Below are 27950 nucleotides of genomic sequence, written 5' to 3'. Positions count from 1 at the left end.
TAGGTGCGTACATGTTAAGGTTTATGATTTTTCGTTAGTCGTACTTTTCAGAACAGAAGCCTGCAAATTCAGTCAATTCAGAAGTGAATTTGAACTCCTAATCTTGAAAATAATTGTCATATTTCATGTTAGCAGGGACTGAAGTATAAACTTGTTTGAAAGTTCTTTTTAACAATTTAATTCAAAGTACTTAAGTGTGAAGTTGTAACCACAATCATTAGGAATTTAATGATATGATAGTAATGTACTAGATCGTATTCACGCATTTTGCGAACTGTTTACGGAAGCTACGTAATCACTAGATCACTGTATCTTATAATAGCGAAGTAAAAAAACCTAGTCTAGCTTAAATATAAATTAAAGATAAACGTGTGATACGTCGCATACCTTTTTATTGACCTATATGTAAAAAGGTTCTTTAGGCAGGACATTCGGAGCAGCCAAATGATCAAGGATAACTGGGCCAAGTCTTTACGTCCTGTAGAAGGAAAAGAAGTACTTATATTTAGCTAACAGTGTACTGACTCTTGTTGCAGGTGTCTGGTGGGGAGACGTCACTCAAGTCTCCAGCAGATCTGCGTCCAGCAGACCTCGTGTCCAGACTGCTAGCAGCCACACCACCCTACCTCTACACGATGCCGCTCACGAACAGCTTCTTCTTCAGTGAAATGCTTCGCAGCTTCGTCCAGGCTCGCAGCTCACCCCAGGGGCAGCCCCGCCGCGGTCGTAAGCGCTCGTGGAAGGAAGCTCGACCCTCTCCTAATGACAAACCCCTAGAACTCACTACCCACCCCAAACCACCTCCGTCGCCCCCAAAAGCTCCAGAAACTCCTCCGAAAGAGCCACAGAACTTTCTTCTACCTCCGAGTAATCTTCTTCCTCCGATACCAAACAACGAGCAGATCCTCCCCCCTCCAACCGCACCTTTGTGGTACCCCCCGATGAACATGTACCCTCCCCCACCTCCCCAGTGTTTCGACCCTCACTTCTTCGTGGACCTGCGAGTATCAGGACACATCTGGGACAGAAAGGTGGAGAAGGATTCTCCTCCGCTGGAGCCATTGAATTTGCAAACAGACGAAAAGAAAAACGGTCTTAATTTATCCTTTCGAAAGCACAATTCAGCGTTCAGTGTACCCCAACCGAGAGATCAACCTGAGCGTAAATGTGAAAAATCGCCGTGTGGCACCAACTACGTTCTCAACAACCTAGATAAGATCTACAAGGACGTGAAGACGAAGCAGGAAATTGGGGAGAAAGAGAAGGATAAGGACGAAGAAGAGTTGACTCCGGAGGAGAAGAAGGTGAGGGACCTGCGAGCTTTGATTGGACTGGAGCTGGTGGTGGACTATGTGAAGCAGGAAGATTCTCCGGGTGGTCATTCTGGGGACAAAGAGGATGATGATGAGACCTCGAGACTGAGCGACTCATCAGACTCCAACCAGGAGCCTCTGGTCATGGACTGAATCTCAACATTTACTCTCCCCTCCGTGTGTTAGATGACTGTCTTCTACCTCACTTGTTCATTTGGCAACACGTTTTGTCTAAAGAAATTTGCTTTCCATCTACTAAAGAAACTCCGTTCTTGTAAACTCTCTTGCTAACCTTTAAAAATGCAACTATTGTAAAACATTTTGAATTGCTTGAAATAGTTTGGATTACAAATCTATCATTGCTTGTGGTTGATAAAACTTAAATGTTACTTCGACGATTAGGACTATGCTTAATATTTACGATTGGACATCCTCTCTGATTGGGGATTGCATTGGTTAAAATTAAATATTTACTGATTTAATTATTTGTGTAAGAACCTTTCAAAATAACAGTCTTCCAAATAGTAATGATTATAATTTTCAATACGAAACAAAGCGTAAAATTCCATATTGCACTTTAGAGATCAAGTGCTTGACATCGCCAAAATTGCGTAGGTAAAATTGGTCAATATTGACTTAGGATATGCAAAATTTGGTGAAATGGTCAATCTATAATACCTAAGCTAGGTATTGTTTGTTAAACTACTCCAACTAATTTTTAGTCAAACCAAGAGCTAATCATAAAAATGCTCTTTTTGTTTGAGAAGCATTTTAAGTATATTTATTGTTTCAAAACAAAGCGAACAATTTGGACAAAACAAATTAATCATTAGATTCATAAATTTTTTGTTTGTTTGGTCTTCTGCTGGTTAAAAAATGTACAACTATTGACATACTTTGTAAAAAATATATATGTAACTAAGGATGACATTAGCCCAAATATTGATAGTTGTTGGCAAGGTAAAACTATTACTAAGAAATTGTACTCCGAATAAAAAAGTACAGTAAGTATTATTAATATATTTAACTAGGGTCTGTTTCTAAGTCAGTTAATGCAATATACAACAATCTGTGTTATTTGAATCACATAACGTTTTGTATTTATCACCATTCCAGTTGTTTATCGTTGTACATATATTATAGTTACCAACCCTTAGATGTAAATACTTGTCTATAAATTATTTCTTCCAAACGTGATAATAAAAAATAAAATAACGATTCGTCTTTTTATTTTCCCAAAGACAGTTTAAAGTCTTAGTAAAATGTTCATGCTTTAATCCCATTTTAGGAGGACCTTCGGAAGAATAAATGAACATGAGGATTAAAAACGCTCTGATGCAGATTTTTTATCCCCGTCCCGGATAAACGTGCCGCGTTTGTCATGCAATATTCCCACCCTAGGTGTGATATGGGATGTTAATTGAAGCGTTATGTATATTCATGTGGTTGCGGTATTCCCCCCTCCCGTCTACCCCTTTCTATCCCTCCCAAATTCCCAAATCTGTTGCGGATCAAGATGACAATAGTGATCTGTAATGCTTACAAATTTCCGCAAGACTGCACCAACTGAATGGGTTCAAATTTTACGGTGAATAGTTCGAGGAAGAGTTATATTTCAGGAGTTTTTAAAGTACAATATTATTGAGTTATTGTTAATACAAATTATTTTTCGTCTACTGCAATAAAAACTGCATGAGGTCAACGTCTTATAGTCTCCATTATGTAGAGCGTTTTTTGGTTATGTTTTGATTTTGTGCAAAATTTTACTATAACCAGCTGTTTCAAATATTAGTGTCAATTTCAAAGTATTCATCTGTTAAAATGTAAACAAACATTTTCTCCCTTAAGAATAACATGGGAAGTCCGAAGGCCACTGGGGCAGAGCCCTGATGGAGTTCTAAAGTTTTTTTTGTTTGATGGCAAAACTACATGCTAAGACCTTTCTAACGACACCTTGGACATGGTGATCGGTGGTACCACCTCTCCAAAACAATTATGACCAAAATATGCCTAGCGTATTAAATATATAGATTTTTCCATTATTTTTGTGATTTTTTTGGGGGAAGTCACAGAAGTTGCAATGACTTTTGAACCGTAATTTACAGGAATGGGGTTTGTACCATTTTTTATTTGAGGTGAGGTTATCAAAAGTAAATATTAATAATTGGTCTCCATAGAAACATGAGAGAATTCACAATGTTTACCTTTGCATTGACATTTTAATGTAAACAATCAGAACTGCCAAAGGCTTATTTCATAATTTCAGAAAGCTGATCCATAAGTTTAATAAAATATTTTACACGGCTATGTGATAGGTTTATTTAATCTAACTATGTCATTGATTATGAAAAAAAGCTTTTATAACCGTAAGTTATGAAAATAAAAGTATATATAAAACCATCATCAAACCAGTTCTCCTGTTTGGACCAAAAAATTAGATTTTAAGTAAAAAAAAAAAAAAAAAGAAAATTATATAGTATTTGAAAACAAAATATTGAGAAGAGTGTACGGGTGTAACAATTCAATATTTCCACTTATATTTTTAATAGAATGATTTAACTTTCACCATATGTTTTCTTTGTATCAATATGTCAATTTATCAAACCTTGTATAATATATGACCAAACAGACCAATGGGTAATTGATTCGAAACAATATAATATAGAAATTTTCAAATAACCTAATTTCATAATATATAATAGCCTATAATTTTTGTAACAAAATTGCTTTAAATTCAATATAATTTTATTTAAAGAACTTTTCAAAAGGTGTGGAGGTAGTGTGTTGGGGAGGCCAATTGCCATGTGGGATACAGCAGTTAGTAAGTAAGTTATGAAAAATAGTGTTATTGATATATTTTCATGTAAACAGTTGGACTACAATGTAGGTTATAATTTTTTTGTATAAACTTTTGGTGGTTTTTTTTTTATAAATTCGAACAAGTGTTTGGATTAGGTGGTCTTCCCGTTGCGCAGCACGGGTACATCAGCTAATGATATAATAATTTTTTATAAAATCGTTAATCCAGTTTTTATTTGAATCCGTTGTCCCCATTATTTACCCCGGGGGTTTTATGAACATTTCAATTGTGAACAATATTTGGGAAATATGTGTGAAAATGTCTGGACTTTTAATGATGACAATGACAACTTGAAGCGTGTGAAGTTGTTCGTAGAACAGCCCCAGTGGATTCCATACATTTAGCTTATCACCACTATAACTCACTAAATATAAATTTATTATCGCAATCTACAATTAACTTCAAAAAATATTCGGATTCTGATATCATCACTAGGCTACAATATTGTTGATCGAGATTACGCTATTGTAAAACCTTATAGATCTATTTTGAATGCATTAACACGATACTTGTCTCTTTCCTTTATTTCTATATAGCCATTTACTTTGTCATATCTATAGTTCTAAACAATGTAATACTAGCACACAAAAAGCAGACATCAAGGATGGTTTTGTAGATACATGTCATCACACAGCCCGATCTCCATCCCATACACACAGTGTATTGGACCCCCTTCCACCCCCTGCATATCGTCTGATTTGTTTGTTAACGTCGTCAATATCTGTTTTTGTGACTACCTCTTTCTCTCCCTCGTTTTGATACCACGCGATACAGAGCTTGAAAAGTCACACTCGTTTTGGTTTTATTATTAGTGATAGTAGAGAATTAAAGTTTTTACTGATCACGTGACTTTTTAAATAATCAACCCCGAAAGCAGCGCAGTAGGCTACGATATATAATTTTGAAGTGTTTTAGTATGTAACAAAGGCAGTTGCACAAGCAACATACTTTAGAGACATGTTTTATGATAAATAAACATAGGCCTACACAAATATTGCAGATGATAAAATGCTCTAAAGGGAATTATGTTAAAGAGAGCTTAGATTCATTTTACAGTCTAACTTTAAAACTAACTAGTGGCCCATAGGAGCTATAAGCTGCCCTTCACCGTTGTAAGTGCACATTTCCTACAATATTGTACTCACCTTCGTAGTCGCAGTCTTCCCTACGATAGCCTACATTTCAGCACTCCATTACCATTCTAACCTAAATACAGAACACTAAAATAAAAATAATAACAAACAAATACGCAACGTTAACATCAGCTGGTATATTTAAAACAGCTTATAGAAACACTTTAGCAGTGTACTTCCATAAAAAAAATTACTGGATCTTTGACGGCCTGTTGGGCAGAGCAGGGGTAGTTTTTGACACTTCTGATATTTTCCACACCGTCCTTGAATCTTAAAAATGAATTCAATAGCTTTAAAATGAATCTCAACAGCCATGCTACCTTTTTCCTAGCTCGAGATATTTCGCGGGGACCGAATTGCTTACGTAATTAAATATATAGATAGAAGATAGCTGGGTAACACAGAGGATAGTGAGTCGATATTTTAAGTTTTTTATTATTACGACTCTGAGGGATTTAGAAGTACTTTTTGATGGTTTGGATTTCAGCTAGTCTTAAAAATTTGGCTTGTATTAACTTAAGAGCTGGCAATGAAACAGATTATCTGACCAAAGCCTGGCTTGGTAAAAATAATATACCTCATCATCGTGACCCAAGATGATAATCTAAATATATAAAAGGCAAAGCCCTCACTGACTCACTGACTCACTCATCACCAATTCTCCCACTTCCCATTTACCTAGGAGGCTGAAATTTGGTACACTGATTCTTTAGGCATTAAATAGGAAAACTATGTAGTTTTTATTCTGATCGGACTCTCGGGCTCCGCCCCAGTGGCTCTGGAGTTTCCCATGTTAACCTTATGATTTGTCATATTTAAAAGGAATTAAAGAATCTTAACAGCTGTTTCAATTAAACAAGTTAGTTCTATTCTATGATGTTCAATAGCATTAAAGTTACAAGGATTACCAACAGGGTGCAGCACTATCATTTTTTTTTAATTTATGACAACAGCTAATTTGCAAGCAAAAGGTGAGTGAGCGTAGCGAACGAACTTCAACCTGGAGGCGAGTTAGCGTAGCGAACGAGCTAACCTGAAGGCAAGTGAGCGCAGCGAACGAGCTCCAACCTAAAGGTGAGTGAGCGTAGCGAACGAACTTCAACCAGGACGTGATTGAGCCATGCGAATACTTATGAAGTTAAACGGGGCAAAGCCCGAGGGTACAGCTAGTATATTTATATTTTCGTGGTAATATACCTCGTTTAAAGTGAACGAGGGTTGAAAAGACATGTTTCGCCTGTGGTATGAACTATATTTTTCGTCATATTGAACAATTGGCAACTGAGATACAATACGAAAATACTTTTCATGTAAAGATTTAACCTCTCAAAACAACTTTCTACTTGTTTTTAATTTTGCTAATGCAAACAAACAGCAAGTGATTCAATAATTCTACGTCTATTACGATTAGGATTGTGTTGTACATATACCATCGATATCTCGAACTATTGACAAAAATGCAACATACAAATATGCTACAAACCATCCAACCATACATGCGATTGTTTACAGAATATATGAGTAGTGATTTTTAGTAATTAAAACACTGTGGTATCTAAAATGGTGTACGCAACTCGCATAAATAGTGTTAACGATACTCGTAGAAATGTTTTATGCACACGCCTAGGCCGTACATTCAACTTGCGTCGTTAACCCTACCTTTACGCAATCGTTGCGTAAACTATTATAAACATCGGAGACTGATTTGGCATTGGTTTTAATTAAATAAAACAGGTTTGATAATTTTCAAACCGTTTATATTAATAAAACTGTTTAAACATTAATTTGTAAGGTAAACTAACTTAGTCTTCTCAAAGTGCTGCATTAAGAGATGTGCAAATAACGATTATTATTTGGATGACAAGGAGAACACCATAAAACACCCATAACACAGCCATAAAATAGGCTATAAAGTCTGCAACCGTCGAGGCACAGATTTGAGCACCAAACCAACATTCTTGTGGTGGTGATTGTCATAGCATGGCATGTCTAACTCTTTTTGAGATGTGTAGGAAACACTTAAAGCAACATCAACAAAATTAATTCAAAGAGCTCCAAATAAAACAGTATTCTCGTCAAATAAATACCCAGTGAAAACATTTAATCACAAAATACATTATGACGTTTTGAAATCTTAATTTTGATTCCAAGAGTATCTTTTAGTGAATTATTTAATTTTAGTGAGCATCGACAAAAAGGACTGTAGTTAGAATTTATCGGATCAACTTATATTTTGAATTTAGTTGAAGTCCAGTATCATAATAAATAGACCAATTCGTTTACTACAAGGAAAAAATGTGGTTCGGATTCCACTATAAACTGTAGGTCCCTTAGTTGCCATTAGCTGTTTGGGCTATTAATTAACAGCTGTGTCTAAGGAATGTCGGCCTTAGTCACTAACAAGACTACAAGATCGCGCCACTCATCCTACACTCATCTCCATTCATACTTGGCTTAAAATACCTACATAGTATGGTCGCCATTTCATAAGAAAGTATAAAGTATAAAGTAAAGTTAAAAGATTCAATATTTTTGTCTATGAATATACCCAGTCTGCCACAAATAGGCCGACTATAGTCTAGAGGTATTCAGCAGAGAATCGATCAGCCTTAGAGTTTTTTTCCTGCTGGAGAATAATGCTCTTATATCCAGAGGAATGTCCATGCAGCAAGAGGCCATACACGATGTAGGCGTGAAACGTGAAAGATTGCAAATAGTTCACTTTGATGATGCTTCTTAAAGGTTTTAGATGTCTAAGTATAAAAGTCACCCGAGCATGTTTAAGGCAGTTTTTGTCTTAATGGCTCATCCAGGTAAGTTTCAGTTCTAGGGTGAAGCCCAGAACACAATGTAGTCAATGCCAGCATCTTAATTAACCTCATTTAGGTCATTTTGTCAAGCTAGAGCTGAGACTGCACGTAATTGCTTAGGTATTGGCTTCGTTTAGGCTTAGTTTATTTGACGAAAACAACTGCTTTATAATACTGCTTAGCAACACTGAAGGTGTCAGATACTCGCTCCTGGGATACCCTCTGGGTTGTTTCTGCTGGCAAAGATGGTATGGTGTCGTCAGCAAAAAAAAAAGAAAGATATGTGTTGCCTAACAAACCAAAAGATCATTTATGAGGACTAGGCACAGGGTAGGATCCGATTACATAGCCCTGAAGCACTCCAAGCTTAATGGCCAGCGGGTTTGCATTTGCCCCGGGGCAAATGCAACACTTGATGGCCATCAAGTGTTAAAATTTGCCTCCTACCGGACAGATAGTAATTGAGGGTGGAAAGTACTTGACCATTTAGACCGTAGGCTCAAAGTTTTTTGATCAGTATAGAGTAGGTTACGTGGGGTGAGCGCCCCACAAATTATCCATGTTATTCCAGGCGCATCTGCTTCCATATATGTGAGCTTTTAAAACCTGTTTTTATACTTAGTGTTTTTAGAGTGTTCTTATACCTAATAATAATAGAATACAAGTTTACTATTGACCTAATCTTACCTTACCTAACCTGACCAAACCTAACATAACAGCTGGCTCTCCGTACTTGGACATGTGCCGTGGGGGACCCGAAGTGACCACCGCGCGGAGTTGGGATACGCCACGGCCGCCTTTGACTACAGGCCGCGGCCTGGTTGAATTGACAAGGTCGCAAGTGGTGTTGTTTAGTGACAGACGTCCCATAAGATAACATGGCAGACAGGTGACATCATCTTATAAATTTGCACTTTATTGATTTAAATTTAAATATATAAGAACATAAATTTTATTAAAATGTTAAAAAATAAAGCATACAGAATTGAAAACCAAAACAATATGATTTAAAAATCTAGATCTGTACATTTTAAGTAGAGTCAATATGGTCATAGTCCAGTAACCAATCTTTCGTAAATACACAAATACCATTAGCTGCTTCCAAACAAAGCAGCTGTTACAACACCACTTGCGACGTTGCCACTTCGAAGGCCGCGGCCTGGAGTAAAAGGCGGCCGTGGATAAGCCCTACCATAGAGGCTCGTGTTAACCTAGTCACTTTTGCTTCATTGAGCAGACCCATACAAGATTTATCGCTTCGGCGATCACACTAATAATTTAGCCGCGGTGCTCCTCCACTCGGCGCTCGCAATACGACACCATAGAGTATGGGTTACACAGTCGAAAGCCTTTCTCAAAACTGCAAGAGTTAGTGCAGTGGATTCCTTCCTTGGCCTCAAAAGGGCCGAGCAGAGTCACGGTCACCTTAAAGGCGGCCGTGGCAGAGAACTGAGACATAGCTGTAACAACGGCCACCTTTAAGGCGCCCGTGGCTGTAATGGTTGACCTCCCACACCATCGGACATTAACATTAATAGCATATAATAGCAGTAATAACAAACGTCTATGATACATCATAATGACTGCGGACTGCGCAGACGCTCTTTAGTGCAACAACTGTTTCTATGACTGATATAGTCCTCGCCACCCTAACTTGAGGCAGCCCAAGTTCGCACTAGATATACAGCGTGGGGCCTTGGGCTGCCTCAAGTTAGGGTGGTGAGGACTATAGTTTAGAGTAAGAATTATGTATTAGATGTTTATGTTGTCATTCACTATTCACATTTTTTGTTACATGTGTACACAGTGTGTGTACATTACTTAAGGATCTTGTGGAGAACGATATTGGCAAGGCTGTGATCACTGCTTATGACGATTTTGTCGGCTGAAAAAAGCTGAAAGATGGCAGCTCCCATCCATAAACACTGATGACGCTATCGCTAAAGTTTTTCTGAATTACCATTTTACTGTAGTGAAAGGTGTTAAAATCAAATATTTGTGACATTTAGAAGTATATCTTCTAATCGTAAATCAGTTCGATTTTAATTTTGTTGTGTTGTGAGACAGAGTTCATCATGAGTAGAAGGAGACCTCATGAAGAAGATGATGGATACGGTAAATATAAGTTAATTTTATTATTCCAGGTACAATATTGATAGTAACGTTACTTTTCACAATATTTCACATTGTAGGCCTGAATGCAATAAACTCAGAAAAAGTCAATATTCCAAATTCATTTTACGTCCTAAGTAAGTTTAAACTTAGCTTAAGTTAGGTAAGTTACTAGGCCTATTTACTTACCGGTACTAGGCCTGCTCATGGCCTACTAACTGTGTTGAAAAAGTAATCAACAGCCTAAGGCCCAGCGCACACGGTGTGACTATTTTACAACTTTTTTGTGACCTCGGCAGTCGGCAATGTATTGCAGTGGGGAAGCGCACACGACGCAACTGGTTGTATGCGATTTCAAAAAATGTTTGAAACCTCACATACAACTGTGGGCCCGACGTTGCAGTTGCGTTGCAGACTTCAGTTGCACGAGACCACGGGGTGTTTTTGTGGTGTTTGGTGGTATTTTGACAGCCTTATAGGCCTAGTGTTTTTAGTGTTTATAATTTCCTATCCGACTAGCCTAGCTCTAGCTGCTACAAACAGCCTAGTACTAACAGTCTTGCTCAAATGAGAGTGAACCCAATGCTCTCTCTGTACCCTTCGCTGTCTTCGGTATTGATAACAGCTAATAACGTCTTCTTCGTCTGATTCCGACGTAGTAACTTAAGCGTATAAAAGCGTATATTAAGCCTTAAAACAACGTAACTGCACTAAATTGACACTCCACTGATTGCACAATAGACGCAACTGTAGTTGTAAAACAGTCACACCGTGTGCGGATTTATTACAAAGAAATATCTTTGAAAAACTGCAAAGTTTTCAAAAATTGTGCGGGCAGAAGCTTTGTTTCAGTTGCAAACTGGTTTCAGACACATCTTGTTTGCAACAGTTGTTGTAAAACAGTCACACCGTGTGTGCTGGGCCTAAAGCTACAGTACAGTTATCTCATCATGTAGGGTAGAAGGGGGGAATTGGGTATTAGGGGTAATTGGGTATGAACTTTTTTGAATTTTTTTAAAAAATACATGCCTTTTATTAGAAAGAATTACAAAATCTGTAGTGATAGCTAGTTACGGTATGTTTTATAAACCTCAAATTTATTTTAGGTTGTTATCTTGAAATTGAAACGAGTTAAATAAACGGTATCAGCATTCTGACACATACTTTCTCCCATAAGTTTGTCAAAAACCTTTATTATGTGTAAGTGGTGAGAGTAAATAACTGTATACGCAAATGAGATTAAATTTGTACAATTTTGTTCAGAATTTAAAGGATTATAACATGCTAAATTTTTTTCAAAATCGTTCGGGCCATTTTTGGGGAAATCCGATTTTTCTGTTATTTTAAGGGGGTTTTATGGTAAAATGACATAATTTACAATAACTTTTGAACCGTAATTTTTACAGAAATGTGATTTGTACCCTACCATTTTGTTCAGAATATAAAGGACTATAACATACTAAATTTTTATCAAAATCGTTCGGGCCATTTTTGGGAAAATCATATTTTTTCGTTATTTTATGGGGTTTTTATGGGAAAATCCCCATTAAAAATAAAAATGTCCAAAAAATTAAAAAAAAAACTATCTAAACTGTAAGGAGTATAACATAGGCCTACTATGTTAAATCAAAACCGGATGTTTTTCTAAAATCCTTTTTTTTTGTTATTTTATGGGGTTTTTATGGGAAAATAACATATTTGACCATAACTTTTGAACCGTAATTTTTACAGATATGGGGTTTGTACCATTTTATTTAGAATTTAAAGGGCTACAACATACTAAATTTTTATCAAAATCGTTCGGGCCATTTTTGAGAAAATCTGTTTTTTCCGGTTTTTTATGGGTTTTTATGGAAAAATTCCCATTAAAAATCAAAATTTCAAAAAAATGAAAAAAAACGCCTGGAGATACCATGGATTAAAACCTACATACCAAATTTCATCGAAATCGGACCACAGGTGTGGTCTCTAGCTCTGTACACATCCAGACACACAGACACACACACACACACACACACACACACACACACACACACACACACACACACACACACACACACACACACACACAGACATCACTTCGAAAACCACTTTTTTAGGTCCAGTGGGACCCAAAACGAATATATCCACTCAAAACTCAAACTCGAAAATTTTGACGAAAACAATACTTTCTCCATATACTATGGTATAGGGGGAGAAAGTAAAAATAGTTTGTTCACCCCTTACGTTTTTCAATTTTTAAAGTGCCTATCAAACTTGGCCCGAGTAACCTTGGAAACACTATAAAAATTTCAGTTACTGCAAAATATTTACTTTTATCTCATAAGAGCAAAGTATACATATACTAGGCCTAATAGTAATTTTCTGAAGTTTAGGAATTTTTAAATTGACTTTTAAGTGTATTTTTTAGGGGTTGAAAATGTTAGTACCCAATTGCCCCCTCATGGGAAAATGGGTACTAGATTTTTTGCCTGATAACAATACATCTGTTTTTTTTTTTTTTAGTTAGAATAACTTATGCTTTTAGGGGGTAGTTAAGAATTGCTTTAGGTTGGTATGACTTCTATGCATTGAATATTAAAGAAATTATGGCTTAGTACCCAATTGCCCCGTAACATCGGCTTAGAGGCAGAAGACCAAAAAAGTTTTTCAAAGTTTAGTCTTCTTATAACTTTTTTTTTGTAATAAGTTAGAATAATCTAACTTGTTTTATGTTTAAGTATGTCTAAGAAGCTACAATTAAGTTAATACAATTTTTACAACCCTAGGTTATAAGGATTTATTACAAAGAAATATCTTTGAAAAACTGCAAAGTTTTCAAAAATTAACTTTAACGCTCTATAAAATTGTCAAAAATAATGATAAGAGACTAAAACTTGTCTCAAAATGCTTATTTGTGTTTTCTTAATAACACCCATTTTCCCAGAATTTTTAATAGGTCATTTTAATGTATAATAGGTGTAGTACCCAATTCCCCCCTTTGGGGTGATTGGGTATGAAATATATATATATTTTTTTATAGAACAAAACCACTTGCAGGTCTGAAAATAAGTGAAAAGATGTCTATTGGAAGCCTTTAAATGAAGGCATAAAAGTTGTAAAGTGATTCAATTTGTTTTAGCATACAAAGTACATTTTACAAAACCTAGTACCCAATTCCCCCCTTCTACCCTACATTAAGATAAGCCTTCTGAAATAGCTTGAAACATAGCTTATAGCTTAGCCTAACTTATTCTATAAGTTACTGTAGGCCTACAGGGAACTTGGAATGGGGGATAGGGAGTTAAAATCAAAGCAGGTCTAATGAAATTCAACTGATTGGCAAATACTTTGAATACAGTCACATCCCAATTCTTTTGTCTCTGGGATTAGGGCCATTTTACACGAGGCCACTGGTTGCCCGTCACAGCTTAAAACATTTTTACAAATGGGGGCTTTCAGACGAGAGGCCACTGCAGTTGCCCGTTAGGACACAGTGGCCGAGCATTGTCCCCTCGAGCAATTGCTAGCGGCAACTGCAGTGGTGGCAACTCGTAGCGAGACATTGATTTAAATGGGAGCCTTCATACGAAGCCACTAAGTTAGTGCCCGCCACCGTAGAACCGCACTCATTAATTATTTTGGGTTAAACAGTCATTTCACTTGCAGAAATAGACATTAGTTAAGGTGCATTGTCCCTGAAGCGACTCTTGCGATAGTAGCTGAGCGACAGTAGCTCAGCGATAGTAGCTCAGCGATAGTAGCTAACCATGTCATTGTCCCAGAAGCGATTGTTCTAGAGCGATTCTGTTCATTAGTTTGCTGACTTTCGAGTGAATTGGTGCTACTGTATAAGTGCCATGACACCAGCTAATTTTAAAACGTTTTTATTAGCTCACTTTCTTGTCCGGTAAAAACTTTGCAATCAATAACTAACTTCCCGACGAGCTAGAGAATTGAAACTTTAAAAATAGCTCACAAATGGATGACAATACAATACTATATCATTTAATTTTCATATTTCCCTTGGGCTAAGCCCCATGGGCTTCCAATTTTTTCATGTTTAAATTTTGGAAGAATGTAGGCCTAAATATATATATATATATTGAAGTCCTCTGTAAATACTAAAATTTGACAGTTCGAAGTGCAGAGGTTAAGAGGTACAGGTTCTGCTTCCGAGAGATTCTAAATATAAAATAAGCAGCTCAAAGGAAGATAAAACATATGATTACAGATAATAAGTGTTTGGTTATGTATTAACAGGCCATGTAAAATAGATTTAACATATTTACACATTAAAGACTAAAAAGTATAAAATAATTATAAATAAAAATAATTTATAAATATGTGGAGAGAATAAATACTTGTAAGATTTAAAACGAAAAACGTGGGGCGCATGCAATGGATAATAATAGTTCAATAGGTGAAGATAATTGTAAAATTAGTATGCGCCCCACGTTTTTCTTTAAATCTTCAAGTATTTATTCAATACATATTCTGTACTTTATAGTGCGTTTAAAAACGTTGCATTTTGAAAAAGTTTTTTTATATTTATAATTTATAATAGTAGTGATTTAATATTATGTACATATCTCATATCTTCTTCAGGGGTAAAAAGCAGTTTTGTATTCTTTGAAGACATTACGCCCAAAACCCGTACACACCTACAAATCGCTCAGCGACTGCGACTCTGACTCCCCTCAGAGCAGACCTGCTACAGTCGCTGTGTTCAGCCGCTAGCCGCTCCAGTCGCAGTCGCGTCAAGGACAATGGTAACATTTGAAACAACGCTAACCAGTGCTCACCTACTATCGCTGAGCTACTATCGCTCAACTACTATCGCAAGAGTCGCTTCAGGGACAATGCACCTTTACTGTGCTAGTTCTGGGTTGGTTTCGTGTTGAACTGTTTTGTTCGTATTAAGAAATGAGTGAGCTGAAGAAAAATAAGGAGGACGTTGCGGCAAAAGAAGAAAAACACAAAGGAAGAAGAACAGAATAAAAAACTAAACAAAATAATAGAAGACAAAATTAATACTGAGGATCTAATTTGCGAGATTGAAAAGTACCCGGCAATTTGAAATAGTATAACTAATAGGAGGAATTTGCCATTAAAATAGAAAAACTAAATTCTTGGCAAAGCGTTTTTAACAAGCATTTTCTGAAATAGTTGTACAGTGGTTATTGGTGGAGTGGCTCGTCAGTTGCCTGTACCATCAACTGCAGTTACCTGGCCGGTAACCGGTGGCGGCCACTAGTGGCCTCGTGTGAAAGAAAGGGCCCTTAGAGATCAGGGGCTAGAATTTTATTCATATGCCTACTATAATAATTGACTTGTTATCAGTGATGGAGCTATACTGGTACAATCCTCATAGGCTATTGTAGGAATACTGTAGAGCTGAGTAAATGGTCTTTCCCTCCATTTTAAAGTTTAACTATTAAAATCCTTTATAATGGAAAATTGGTCATATAAAACTTCCTTTTGGTTGAGTTTACTGAGGTGAATAACTCTTTTATGAACAGCTGACATACTATCTTACTAACTAAGTTACTGTAGTTTAAGTTTTTTTATGAGCAGATACGTACAGGTTTGGAGTCATAAAAACACCATGAGTATGTAACGAGAGACTACATTGCTCTATCAATCACTTTCTTATTTTACTTTTATCGTAGGCTTACTGAAAAGATTTAAAACTAATTAACTAGCCTAAATAAACTTTCAGAGAGAGCATACAGGAAGCGAAGAAGAGTATCAGAAAATCAAGAAATTGAAGACAGGTTGGAATCGCTTATTCTCAGAGTTGGAGAAAAGGTAGGCCAAGGAAATCTTACAAAGCTAATTATTACAGCCCAGTTCGTTTAGCTTAGTTGCTGTGAACATATGAAAAACCCGCTTTAAAATGCTATCATAATGCAACCATATTCCACCTAAAAATTCCTTAAGTATTTTTTACAGTAGCATATATTTAACCATCAGGATTGTAGTTTTGTTTCTATGATCTTATGAATTTAGACTTAGTAATGACATTGATTCAAGACTTCATGCCTCCAAAGAAAGTAATTACCATGGCAGTAGGTAGTGGAGGTTGTGCATAAAAGATCTACCTACCATCAATAAATAAAAAAATAAAAACACTGTTTTCACCTTTTCTTTGGATATGCCTAGCTACATAATTTTTCATAATTACACATATTCTTAGAAGTAATGTAGGCCTACAGTATTTCCAGCTTTAAAATATTTTTGTTGAGAATTATTAAATGTTGAACTTTTTTCACTTACCGTAGTTGGCAAGTAAAAGTCTTAGCTGTAAAACTTAATGCCTTCTCATTTAAAATTTTGTAGAAAGGATTACCTCTATAAGCTAACTGTTGTAGCCTATAAAAGTATTTTTTTACTCACAAAACATATCTAGAACCTGTACAAAAAACCTTTTTTGTATCAGAGCACTTCTTCATTGGAGAGCAACTTGGAAGGATTGGCAAGTGTACTGGAAGCCGACCTTTCAACTTTCAGAGCCAAAGTGCTGAGGATCTTGACTGATTGTGCAATCAAAATGCCGGAGAAATGTTCAATCTACACGACACTTGTGGGGTTGTTAAACGCCAAGAACTACAATTTTGGAGGCGAGGTGCGAAGTAGATTTTAACCATTTTAGAATAAAAAATGTTTAGATCAAATACTCTAGAAATATTTTTATAAGTAGTTCCACTAAATTCCAAGGAGTAAAGCTGTTTGCTCACTGAGGAATGTGCTTTCGTTATTTTTAAATTCAATAATTCTATTTCTTTATTCTGAAAAAGCCCCCCCCCTGTTGGGGGGAAATATCAAGTTAATTATGTTGAGAACTTTTTGTGCCCTTTCAACTCCCTGGAACTCTTTTAAGTTAGTCGTGTATGCATTCCTTTTTCCATAATGTGTTTCTATCTGCTTGTTCTTCCAAAATACTACAAAAATACTAAGTTTCATAAGGTTGAAACTAACTGGAATAGCGTTGAAACAAGTAAAAAAAAACTAAAAAAAAACTAGGTGCCGGTGTAAGATTTAAACATTTTAAACCAGCCATCATTTCATCACGTACAAAGATAATTTACAAATTGTGCATGTTGTACATGTGTAGTTTGTGGAGCACATGGTGCGCACACTGAAAGATTCACTAAAGGCTTGCAACTGGGACGCGGCCCGCTACGCCCTGAGGTTCCTAGCTGACCTGGTCAACTGCTATGTCATTGCTGCCAATTCTCTGCTCCAACTGTTGGACAACCTGCTGGACGTGGCCAAAGAGGATGGTGTCCCTAGTGTAAGTCCTTAGATTGATTTTGTATGTTTAAGCCTATGAGTGTTTTTTTTTTCATAACAGGCAATCAAAGTATGATTCAAATAAGATATGGACTTCAATTAAAATTTTTTAAAGTTTTGTCTGGTTGTGGTTTTATTACATACTCTCTTAACCAACCTGGATCAACACCGTCTCAGGTTAACCATCTCACTTCGAGCAAAAATAAAAGTTATTTCAACTGCCCTAAATTTCAAAACAGGCTAGTTTAACTGACCATTTTTTCTAGAGACTTCTGTGTCCATCATTATCACAGTAATGAAATCAAATTGTGTCCTTGGAGGACCAATTTTGTCGTAAACTTCAAAAAGTTTACTCACTCTTCGAGTAAATTTTAGAGCATGACGCAATTACAACCATGTGCTTGTTTAGATTAGTATCAACCTAGGCCTGATTCTGTTAGGGCCGGTTAAGAGAATTAGTGGGATCTTTCTCAGAAGAGGGCCGTCACTATTTAAAGTTTCCCTACACGATTAAATTGTTTTCAAATGAGTACCTGGTTTTGCGAGAGTCATAGATAAATGAAAACTATCCGCATTGTGCATATTGAAAGTAAGGTTCTTATCTCGTGTCACCCGGAACTCCGTGGCATTGGCCTGTCTGATTATTTCTGTTCAGTAAATAAAAAAAAATGTGTGAGTAAAGCTATAAACTAACTCAACCTAACCTAACATAACCTAGACTGTCGTTTTTCCACAGTTTTAAATAGTGGCGGCCCTCTTCTAAAAAAGACCCGAATAGTGTACTATATTTGATATCGTAAATTATAGATTTTGAAAGGAATCCAGTTCTAATATTCCCTAGCAGCTTAAGTGACAGTTGACATTGGTTGTGTAGGTTCGCAAGGACTGGTACGTGTATGCAGTGATGTCCTGCCTACCATGGGTGGGTCGAGAGCTGTACGAGAAGAAGGAGCAAGCCTTGGAAATGCTGATGGCCAACATAGAGGTGTATCTCAACAAGAGAGCCAAGAAACATCATGCGGCTCTGCGGGTGTGGTCCAGTGATACTCCTCATCCGCAGGAAGAGGTCAGTGAGACATACAGCCAAACTAAGAGTTTCTATTAAAATGTTGGATGGGGTTAGGTTACCAAGACATGAGTATGTAGTAAAGAAACTTAACGTACACACCTCTTCAATGAATGTCAGTTTGGTTAAGTTCCTGAGCAAGACCAACTGAGTAGCTGAGATAGCTTACTTACACTATTTAAATCCTAGTCTAAAATAGTTACCTCTGTATGAAGAAAGAAGCATTAGACTGGCTTTGGTTGAATACATGATCATAATGAGTGTATATGTGCGTGTGAATGGCATGAACAGTTAAGTCATTTTCACCTATCGTATCTACCATACAGTAGGTGAAAATTACATAACTGTTAAAATTTGATAAAGTTTCATCAATGGTTCCTACTTAAGAGTCCTTGGAGCCTAGACGTTCTAACTCATAAAACCATTAAAAAACTACTTAAAGAAAATTTATAATATCACAGTATACTAGATATTTAAATGACAATCAATCTGGTGTTTAAAAAAAAAATATTTTTTGACTGTAAATAACTCTTCAGCGGCTTTTTGAAATTAACTAAATTAACATTGCTTTTATAACGGACAAATCCAAGATAGGCATTAGCTTTCTGGACTCCCTTGGAGAAAAATACAAAACTGCTAGGAACATTTCAACATTTCTAATCTAACAGTATACTAGATATTTAAATTATAATCTCTTTGGTGATAGAAAAAATATTTTTGGATGATAAATAATTCTTCAGCAGCTGTTTGAACTTATCCAAGATGGCCGCTAGCGCTAGCCTCCAAGGACTCTTAAATTAAAAGTCGTTAAATGATAATAATAAGATGTTGAGTTAGGCCAATATAATACCTTCCTGTTTCTTAAAATACTACAGTTAAAATAATTAGGTACCAATAGAGTTGAAATTTCTACAAACATTAAAACACAATCTAATTTTAATAATAATTTTAAAACACAATCTTTATCTACTGTAAAAATTAAGTTGATTAAAGGTATTTGGTAATGTTGGCAGTACCTGGACTGTTTGTGGGCGCAGCTGCGTAAACTGAGGAACGACAACTGGACAGAGAAGCACCTGGTGCGGCCATACTTGGCGTTTGACGGAGTGTTGTGTGAGGCATTGCAACACAACATACCAACCATTCTGCCTCCTCCACATCACGACAGCCACTCCTACCCGATGCCTTGGGTCGTCTTCCGCATGTTCGACTACACTGACTGTCCCGAGGTATACTCCTTGCCAAATAGCAAATGAAAGGCTATGTATTCGTTGATATAATCAGCCGACAGCTTGGATAATTTTCACATAAGTTATCACAGCTGCTCAAAAGTTCCAAATGTTATAGTAACATTTTTTATCTTTTTCAGTTTCTTGATAGGCTAGTTAGCTTTATTCACTGCTTTGTTTGAGGTGTGAAAAATATTGTAGGAAAAAGTAATATTGTTAGATCAGTTTATAATTTAGAAGGCTATGACACTAATTTCAAATACTTGTCATGGTTGTCCACAGGGACCTGTTCTTCCAGGTGCTCATTCCATTGAAAGGTGGCTCATTGAGGAACATCTTCATCAGATCATCGAAATGTCTCACCTGGAGAGAAAAGACTGGTTAGTTTTTTATTTTTGTTGTTTGTTGATAACTTTTTTGAACTTGGTTTAAAATATTGATAACAGAAACATAAATTTAATAAAGATTTTTTTTATGTAATATTAGGTAGGCTTACTTGTAATATCAGTTAGGCTTAATGAATCAACTGTACGAAATTGAATTTTTCAAAGTTGATTTCTTAGGTAAGCCCAACTTATCCAAATAAAAATAGATATTTTTAGTAGGGATGGACGAGATTGGATTTTTAGTTCGAGACGAGACGGGATTTTTTATTTCTCATAAAATTTTGAGACGAGATCGAGACGGGATTTCCCTTCTCATACACAACGGGAAATGCACGTTCAAAATTTTTACCTGATTTTGTAACATTGTTAGATGACTGTTTAAATACAAAAATAATGATAATAGGCAAGAATATTTACAATCTTTTATTAAAAAACATCAGCATAACATTTTTTTATTAATCACGCCTAACTTATTAAAAATGCCTACGATTAGGAAACATAGTGATATCAGTTAGGATAGAGTTCAACTTATCCTAAAATAAAATAAATCATAAAATGAAAGCAATATTCATTTTGATAAAATAGTTAGGTAGGTACTTATTTTGACTTTGTATAGTAACAAAACATTCCTCACACTGCTTACACTTAACAAAACTTCTCAAATGTTATTAAAGTAATATTATTAAAATAATTAAAGTAATATTTACAATTAAAGAATTAATTCATTAAGAACACCTTCGCAAAGGAAACGCAACTACAACACGCTCCTGTATTGCGGGTATTGCATTGACTTTCTGCAGGCGTTTTTAATATTTTTTTTTTTTTTTTTATTCTCGTCTCGATAAAAATCTCGGCCAAAAAGAAATCTCATCTCGTGTAACGAGATTTAAAATTTCCCGAATAGGGATGGACGAGATTGGATTTTTAGTTCGAGACGAGACGAGACGGGATTTTTTATTTCTCATAAAATTTTGAGACAAGATCGAGACGGGATTTCCCTTCTCATACACAACGGGAAATGCACGTTCAAAATTTTTACCTGATTTTGTAACATTGTTAGATGACTGTTTAAATACAAAAATAATGATAATAGGCAAGAATATTTACAATCTTTTATTAAAAAACATCAGCATAACATTTTTTTATTAATCACGCCTAACTTATTAAAAATGCCTACGATTAGGAAACATAGTGATATCAGTTAGGATAGAGTTCAACTTATCCTAAAATAAAATAAATCATAAAATGAAAGCAATATTCATTTTGATAAAATAGTTAGGTAGGTACTTATTTTGACTTTGTATAGTAACAAAACATTCCTCACACTGCTTACACTTAACAAAACTTCTCAAATGTTATTAAAGTAATATTATTAAAATAATTAAAGTAATATTTACAATTAAAGAATTAATTCATTAAGAACACCTTCGCAAAGGAAACGCAACTACAACACGCTCCTGTATTGCGTGTATTGCATTGACTTTCTGCAGGCGTTTTTAATATTTTTTTTTTTTTTTTTTTTATTCTCGTCTCGATAAAAATCTCGGCCAAAAAGAAATCTCATATCGTGTAACGAGATTTAAAATTTCCCGAAATTTCGAGACTTGACCATCCCTAATTTTTAGATTTAGAGAGGTTATGATTCCGACCAGGTCAAGGAAAACTATGATTTACGACTTATGAGCAGTTTTTGATGTCATAAATAATTAGGCCTAATCCTGGAAATATGATTTGCTTATCTGCTGTGCTGTAACTTAATCCACTATAGTTAGGGAATCTGGTGGCCTCCTTTTCATTGATAACCTACATCTCAAATTTATCTGACAAAAACACCATAATTTTAAAGCTGTTCATGTTTTGTTTTTCATGTTGACAGCGCTGCCCATCTACTGGCGTTCCCATACAGGGCCAACATCCCTCTAGACTATTGCATTGTAGAGGCTATCTTCAGTGAGTTGTTCAACCTACCAACTCCTCGCTACTTGGAGGTCTTCTACGGCTCTCTGTTGATTGAACTGTGTAAGCTCGAGCCCGGGACTATGCCTCAGGTAATATGTCAAAATAATGACAAGTAAGGAAGAAATACTTTTCCTCATTTATAATTTTCTTGTACAGTTCCAAATTTTTTTTTGTAAATCATACCTTTTAATAGAGGCAAGGCTCTATCTAGTTTTCTTTTGTAATGGAGCAAAAATAGGAGTTGTGTTTGTCAATCAGCTTGAAAGTTGAAACTGCTGTTACGGCATCTTAATGCCATCATCAGACATGTAGACCTGCTTGATTAGTGTTTTACTTTTAATATATACAAATTTTAAACACATTCAAGACTTGTTTGATTTTATAATAAACTAGATGACCCGTGCTGCTCCGCAGCATTGAAATTAATAATAAAAAATAAAATACTAAACTTAATAAGGGCGGTACAACTTTAATTAAACTCTTATAGGGCTGCTGGATTAATTTCGCCTTATGACCAAATTAAAGTGTAACACATTAGATATAACACAGAGAAAATCGTCCCGATGTATTTTTTTCCGTTTTGAAAATCAATTAATCCAGAACAATATCCACACACTTCCTAAAAGCACCTACAGAGAAAGCACGTACATTTGTTAACTCATATGTAACACAGTGTGAATGAGGCTTTATTAAGAATGTTTTATTAACAACAATATTTCTTGTAAAATAGACATCTCTGTCGGTAGAATTGCATGTACGCATATTCTCAGGAGTAGTTCCCTCCATCTGATAATCTTTATTAATATTACGACTTTTATAATACTTCCTTCCAAACAATGTTTGCTGTTCGTCCACCTTTTGATTTAGTTTCTACTTTTACAGTATCGAAAGATTTCCCTCTCGATAAGGCGACGTACAACTGACCGTGACTAAATACTGGTTCAGGCAAGTACACACCAACTCAATCAATCGTTTGGCCCTGCGCCTTGTTGATGGTCATGCAGAACGCAACCTTTATTTGGAATTGTCTTCGTTTGAAAGAAAATGGTACTGTAGGATCTGATGGAGAGAGATCAATGCGGGGTAATAGTGCACGTTGTCCAATATTTGTGCCAGTTATGATTTCTAAGTCTAAACTGTTTTCATACATTTTCTTGACAATAAGTCTTGTTCCGTTTAGAAGACCTGCTGTGTAGTTTAAATTTCTTAATACCATCACAATGGCACCTTCCTTTAAGACTAATTTGTGAGAAGGCAAACCAGTCATCTCAAGGCTGTTGAGGAATTCAATAGGGAATTGCAATAGTTCACTGTCATCATCTGTAATTAGTTTATTCACACTTATATATGTTTTGCTTGAGCCTGGGATGAGGTCTAAAACTCTTTTATTGATTTCCTCACAATGCTCATTCTTTGGTGCTAAAATGGCACATTTTGATAAGTACGATGAGTCCATAGGCGTTTGTAGGTTTTTTCCATAAATTTCTGAAACTACGTCTGAATCAGAGATAAGTGGTGGGGGTAAGTCCACAGATTTGTCATCAATTGTTGGGTATTCCCCATTGCCAATTTCGAGCAAAAAGTTAGCAAAATCTAACTCATTAGTTTTAGCCCTCATATTTTTTGTTAATTTAAAAATTTTGAATAGTGGCCATAGGTATGAAAACTTAATTGAATTCTGAACAGTAGAGGCTCTAGATGAATGAGGCACAACCGGCAACATTTGCCGGAAATCCTGGACATGCATAACTTCAATTTGAAAATTCAACCATGAAAATTGGTCGAGTAGAAGAGCCAAACGAACTGGGAAATGAAAAACTAAATTTAACTACCAATAGAGCAAATTTATTTTACGTATAATCCGGGTTTGGACTGTAGCTACATATATTCCAATGCTTGATGGGACATCTGTGCGTACATACCCTCAATTTGAGACCTCAATCTTGAAAATCGGTCGGTTAGAAGAGCCAAACGAACTCGGAAAAGAGAAACAAAATTTAACTTCTATAAGAAATACATAGAGAGGGAATTTTTTTACGTATAAACCAAGTGGGGTTATAGATAAATATTTGCCGATGCTTGATGGAAAATCTGTGCGTGCATACCTTCAATTCGAGACCTCGATCATGAAAATCGGTCGGGTAGATGAGCCAAACGAACTCGGCAAAGAGAAACAAAATTTAACTCCCATAAGAAATACATGGGGAGCAAATTTCGTTTACGTAGAAATCACGTGGAATTATAGATACATTTATGCCGATGCTTGATGGCAAATCTGTACGTGCATACCTTCAATTCGAGACCTCAATCATGAAAATCGGTCGGGTAGAAGAGCCAAACGAACTCGGCAAAGAAACCCCAAATTTAACTCCCATAAGAAATACATGGGGAACAAATTTTGTTTACGTATAATCCGCGTGGGATTATAGATACATTTATGCCGATGCTTGATGGCAAATCTGTGCGTGCATAACTTCAATTTGAGACCTCAATCATGAAAATCGGTCGGGTAGAAGAGCCAATCGAACTCGGCAAAGATAAACCAAATTTAACTCCCATAAGAATAACATGGGGAGCAAATTTCTTTTACGTATAAGCCGAGTAGGATTATAGATAACTATATTCCGATGCTTGATGGCAAATCTGTGCGTGCATACCTTCAATTTGAGACCTCAATCATGAAAATCGGTCGGGTAGAAGAGCCAATCGAACTCGGCAAAGATAAACCAAATTTAACTCCCATAAGAATAACATGGGGAGCAAATTTCTTTTACGTATAAGCCGAGTAGGATTATAGATAAATATATGCCGATGCTTGATGGCAAATCTGAGCGTGCATACCTTCAATTTGAGACCTCAATCATGAAAATCGGTCGGGTAGAAGAGCCAATCGAACTCGGCAAAGATAAACCAAATTTAACTCCCATAAGAATAACATGGGGAGCAAATTTCTTTTACGTATAAGCCGAGTAGGATTATAGATAAATATATGCCGTTGCTTGATGGCAAATCTGAGCGTGCATACCTTCAATTTGAGACCTCAATCATGAAAATTGGTAGGGTAGAAGAGCCAAACGAACTCGGAAAAGAAAAACCAAATTTTTTTAATATATAAGATAGTGTTGTTATCAACAAAGCAGTTTCTTGTGCAAATACATGTAGTGCTTAAAAATATGTTCTAATTATACAAGTTCTAGCCTTTACACTTTTTATAGAATCATTCATCGTGTATCCTAAAATACTGCTCCTACTCCAAACAAACATTTAATATATTGTAGGATCTCCGGCATTGTTTACCTTAACTTTTTGAAAATTAGAGTTCAGAAGCACAGTGGCTGATTTGTTGTTTGGTTATTAAATTCAAGGTGTTCACTGTCCCATTACTATTACAATGTCTTGTAATGGTTAAAGTAAATAGATCTCCCCAAAACTGGGATTTCTATGCTTCCACAAACTCTCATTTGTTTAGGTACAAATTCTTTGCTGAATTCATGCTTAAGGGGCTGGTATAAGGATAATTTTAAATTTTTATTACGAAATACTGTCTATGTCCATTATGTAATATGTTGCGAAACACTTTGTTTTAGGTCCTAGCCCAAGCAACAGAAATATTGTTTTTGAGGATTGACACCATGAACACAAGCTGTTTTGATCGGTAAGTCATACATTTGTTGATTACCCTCTTTTAAGGGATTGAGATCAGCTAGCTTTCCTGATAAAGTTGTACAGTAGACTCCTTCTTATCTGGACACCTTTAAATCGGACATCAGTTTAACCGGACTACACTCAGCGGAAATGACACCTCTTTAACCGGACAATTGTTATCAGCGCATTGGTTTAACCGGACTAGATCGGCAGGAAGTAGGCAGTACTGAAACGTCTGTTCTTGTGGGAAATATTTGAGACCAGTGATCACGTGTCTTAATACAACGCTCTCCTAAATTTAAGTCGAATATCACAGTAAACAGTCCGTTTTAACGAGTTTTTGGGGACCTCGGTTTAACTGGATAACAGGTTTTCCAGTGTTCGGATAAGAGGGAGTCTACTGTAGTCCTAAAGCTAATGGGCAGAGGTGGGCGAGCCTGAGATTCTCCATTGAGCGGAGCCTACGCTTAATTTTAATTCATTTTACACAGTGGCTCACAATAATTTAATTGGTCACAAACCTTATTAATCAAAATCAAAATTATTTTGATTTTATGTTATGACGTAGAAATAAATATTAGTTTCTTTAGTAGGCCTGTGTAATAGCATAAAACATGTAGGCCTTGGGTTTACGTCATCTCGTTTTATTTTATTCTCCTGAAGCTTAGTGAGATCATAGACAAATATGGGAAAAAATATTAAAATTACAAACTATTACAACAATAGGTAACTTTATTTATCTTATTTAGTTAAAATGAACTTACTAACACATAGGCATAAAAGCTTCAGGGTTCAAATGTTTTCAATTGATTCAAATCATTCTGAGTTCAGAAACCCAAAACCACAATGTGTAAAAACAGTAGCCTATTGAGTTTAGTATAATTTGTATTTATCACAATGTTATCATGACTTAAATCTGTGATCACAGTAAATATCATAATCATCTACCAAGGTCACAGATACATCATCATCGTCTTCCACAATTGGGAAAACTCCTGAATATCTCTTGCAATAACAGACTTATCATAATCTTCCTCGGCAATTGCGGCCAATCCTGGGTTATCTCCCATAGATTGTTTCAATAATTTTTAAAAAATATTTTTCATTATCTTGAAGTCAAGTCTGATTTTATTGTTGAGTGAGAGTCAAATCGTCGTTTGTTATTATGATTATTGTTTGTTCAGGTTTGTCAACTGGTTCTCGTACCACCTGAGCAACTTCCAGTTTCGATGGAGCTGGGAAGATTGGAACTCCTGTCTGAGGTTGGACACAGAACTGCCTCCACCCAAGTTCATCAAGGAAGTCCTCCTTAAGAGTTTAAGGTTAGATGAAAGGCAATATATAATACTGAGGCACATGGCCCGTTACTCTGCACCTTTCCAAATTTAAAAAATATATCAAGACCATCAAAATACTATTGAAGTTTGTAGTTTCATTACTTGAGATGAGTAGATTTATTCTGATACCCATTGTAATAGAGGACAGAGTGTATAATTCATTGTACTTTTATATTCGTCACTGGATTCTCCAATTGAGATTGATCGATGTAATTTTTTTCAACTACTGCCCTTTTTGGAGTGTGCAATTTAAAGGAAAGTTGTCAGTTTTTCAAGATTTCATAAAAATGTGATAATTGGCCTGTAAAATCAAATCTTTTGCTGGTGTTCCTTTTTCTGACGTAGATCAATGTTTTGTTTAGGTTATCGTACTATCAGAGGATCAAAGAGATTGTGCCAGAGTCATTCGAGGCCCTCATCCCAGCACCCCCAGTGCCTCACTTCAAGTACCAAGGGGAAGGAGCTGGTGAGTGATTCTAAACTATTCATTCTTAATCCTAGATGGGTATTGCACGTAAATTTGACGTAGTGTGAGTTATTTTTATCGTCTTAACCCCCACCCCATCAACCGACAATACCCTCCTTCCGGCAGTGCTCTCAGCAGTCATTTGCCTTGCGATGGCTGCCTTGGTTGGGTCGTTGTGTTTATTTATGCACTTGCTAGTCAGTTTCTTGGAACGTATACGTCAAACTTACAAGTCAATACCCTTTGTGTATAGTAAAATTGCCGGCTTGTGTATGGTAAAACGGCCGGAAGTACGTCAAATTTACGTATTGATACCCTTAGTGTCACACTGTATGATGATACCTTACTATGCAATTCCT

General features: G+C 36.0%; 2 protein-coding genes across 2 annotated transcripts in view; both read left to right on the top strand.

Annotated features, from left to right (window-relative positions):
- The window catches only part of LOC129002946 (uncharacterized), a 45302-nt gene extending 42799 nt beyond the window's left edge, over positions 1 to 2503 (top strand). Inside the window, exon 2 of the mRNA XM_054431081.1 lies at positions 537 to 2503. Within this exon, the coding sequence (XP_054287056.1) occupies positions 537 to 1466 (930 nt within the window). The 3' untranslated portion in view covers positions 1467 to 2503. The remainder of the gene's footprint in view (positions 1 to 536) is intronic.
- A 7524-nt stretch (positions 2504 to 10027) lies between these two features.
- The window catches only part of LOC129002972 (nuclear cap-binding protein subunit 1), a 51153-nt gene continuing 33230 nt past the window's right edge, over positions 10028 to 27950 (top strand). The window contains exons 1-11 of the mRNA XM_054431127.1: positions 10028 to 10231; positions 15930 to 16018; positions 16650 to 16835; positions 17325 to 17504; positions 18378 to 18569; positions 19583 to 19798; positions 20081 to 20178; positions 22061 to 22232; positions 25731 to 25798; positions 26973 to 27110; positions 27488 to 27591. Of these exons, the coding sequence (XP_054287102.1) occupies positions 10192 to 10231; positions 15930 to 16018; positions 16650 to 16835; positions 17325 to 17504; positions 18378 to 18569; positions 19583 to 19798; positions 20081 to 20178; positions 22061 to 22232; positions 25731 to 25798; positions 26973 to 27110; positions 27488 to 27591 (1483 nt within the window). The 5' untranslated portion in view covers positions 10028 to 10191. The remainder of the gene's footprint in view (positions 10232 to 15929; positions 16019 to 16649; positions 16836 to 17324; positions 17505 to 18377; positions 18570 to 19582; positions 19799 to 20080; positions 20179 to 22060; positions 22233 to 25730; positions 25799 to 26972; positions 27111 to 27487; positions 27592 to 27950) is intronic.

This window comes from Macrosteles quadrilineatus, unplaced genomic scaffold, assembly GCF_028750875.1.
Source record: "Macrosteles quadrilineatus isolate MER2022 unplaced genomic scaffold, UCM_ALF_1.0 Scaffold_9__3_contigs__length_116548681, whole genome shotgun sequence".
Lineage (NCBI taxonomy): Eukaryota > Metazoa > Arthropoda > Insecta > Hemiptera > Cicadellidae > Macrosteles > Macrosteles quadrilineatus.
Note: the sequence above shows the minus strand (reverse complement) of the source record. Positions and strands in the feature narration are given on the sequence as shown.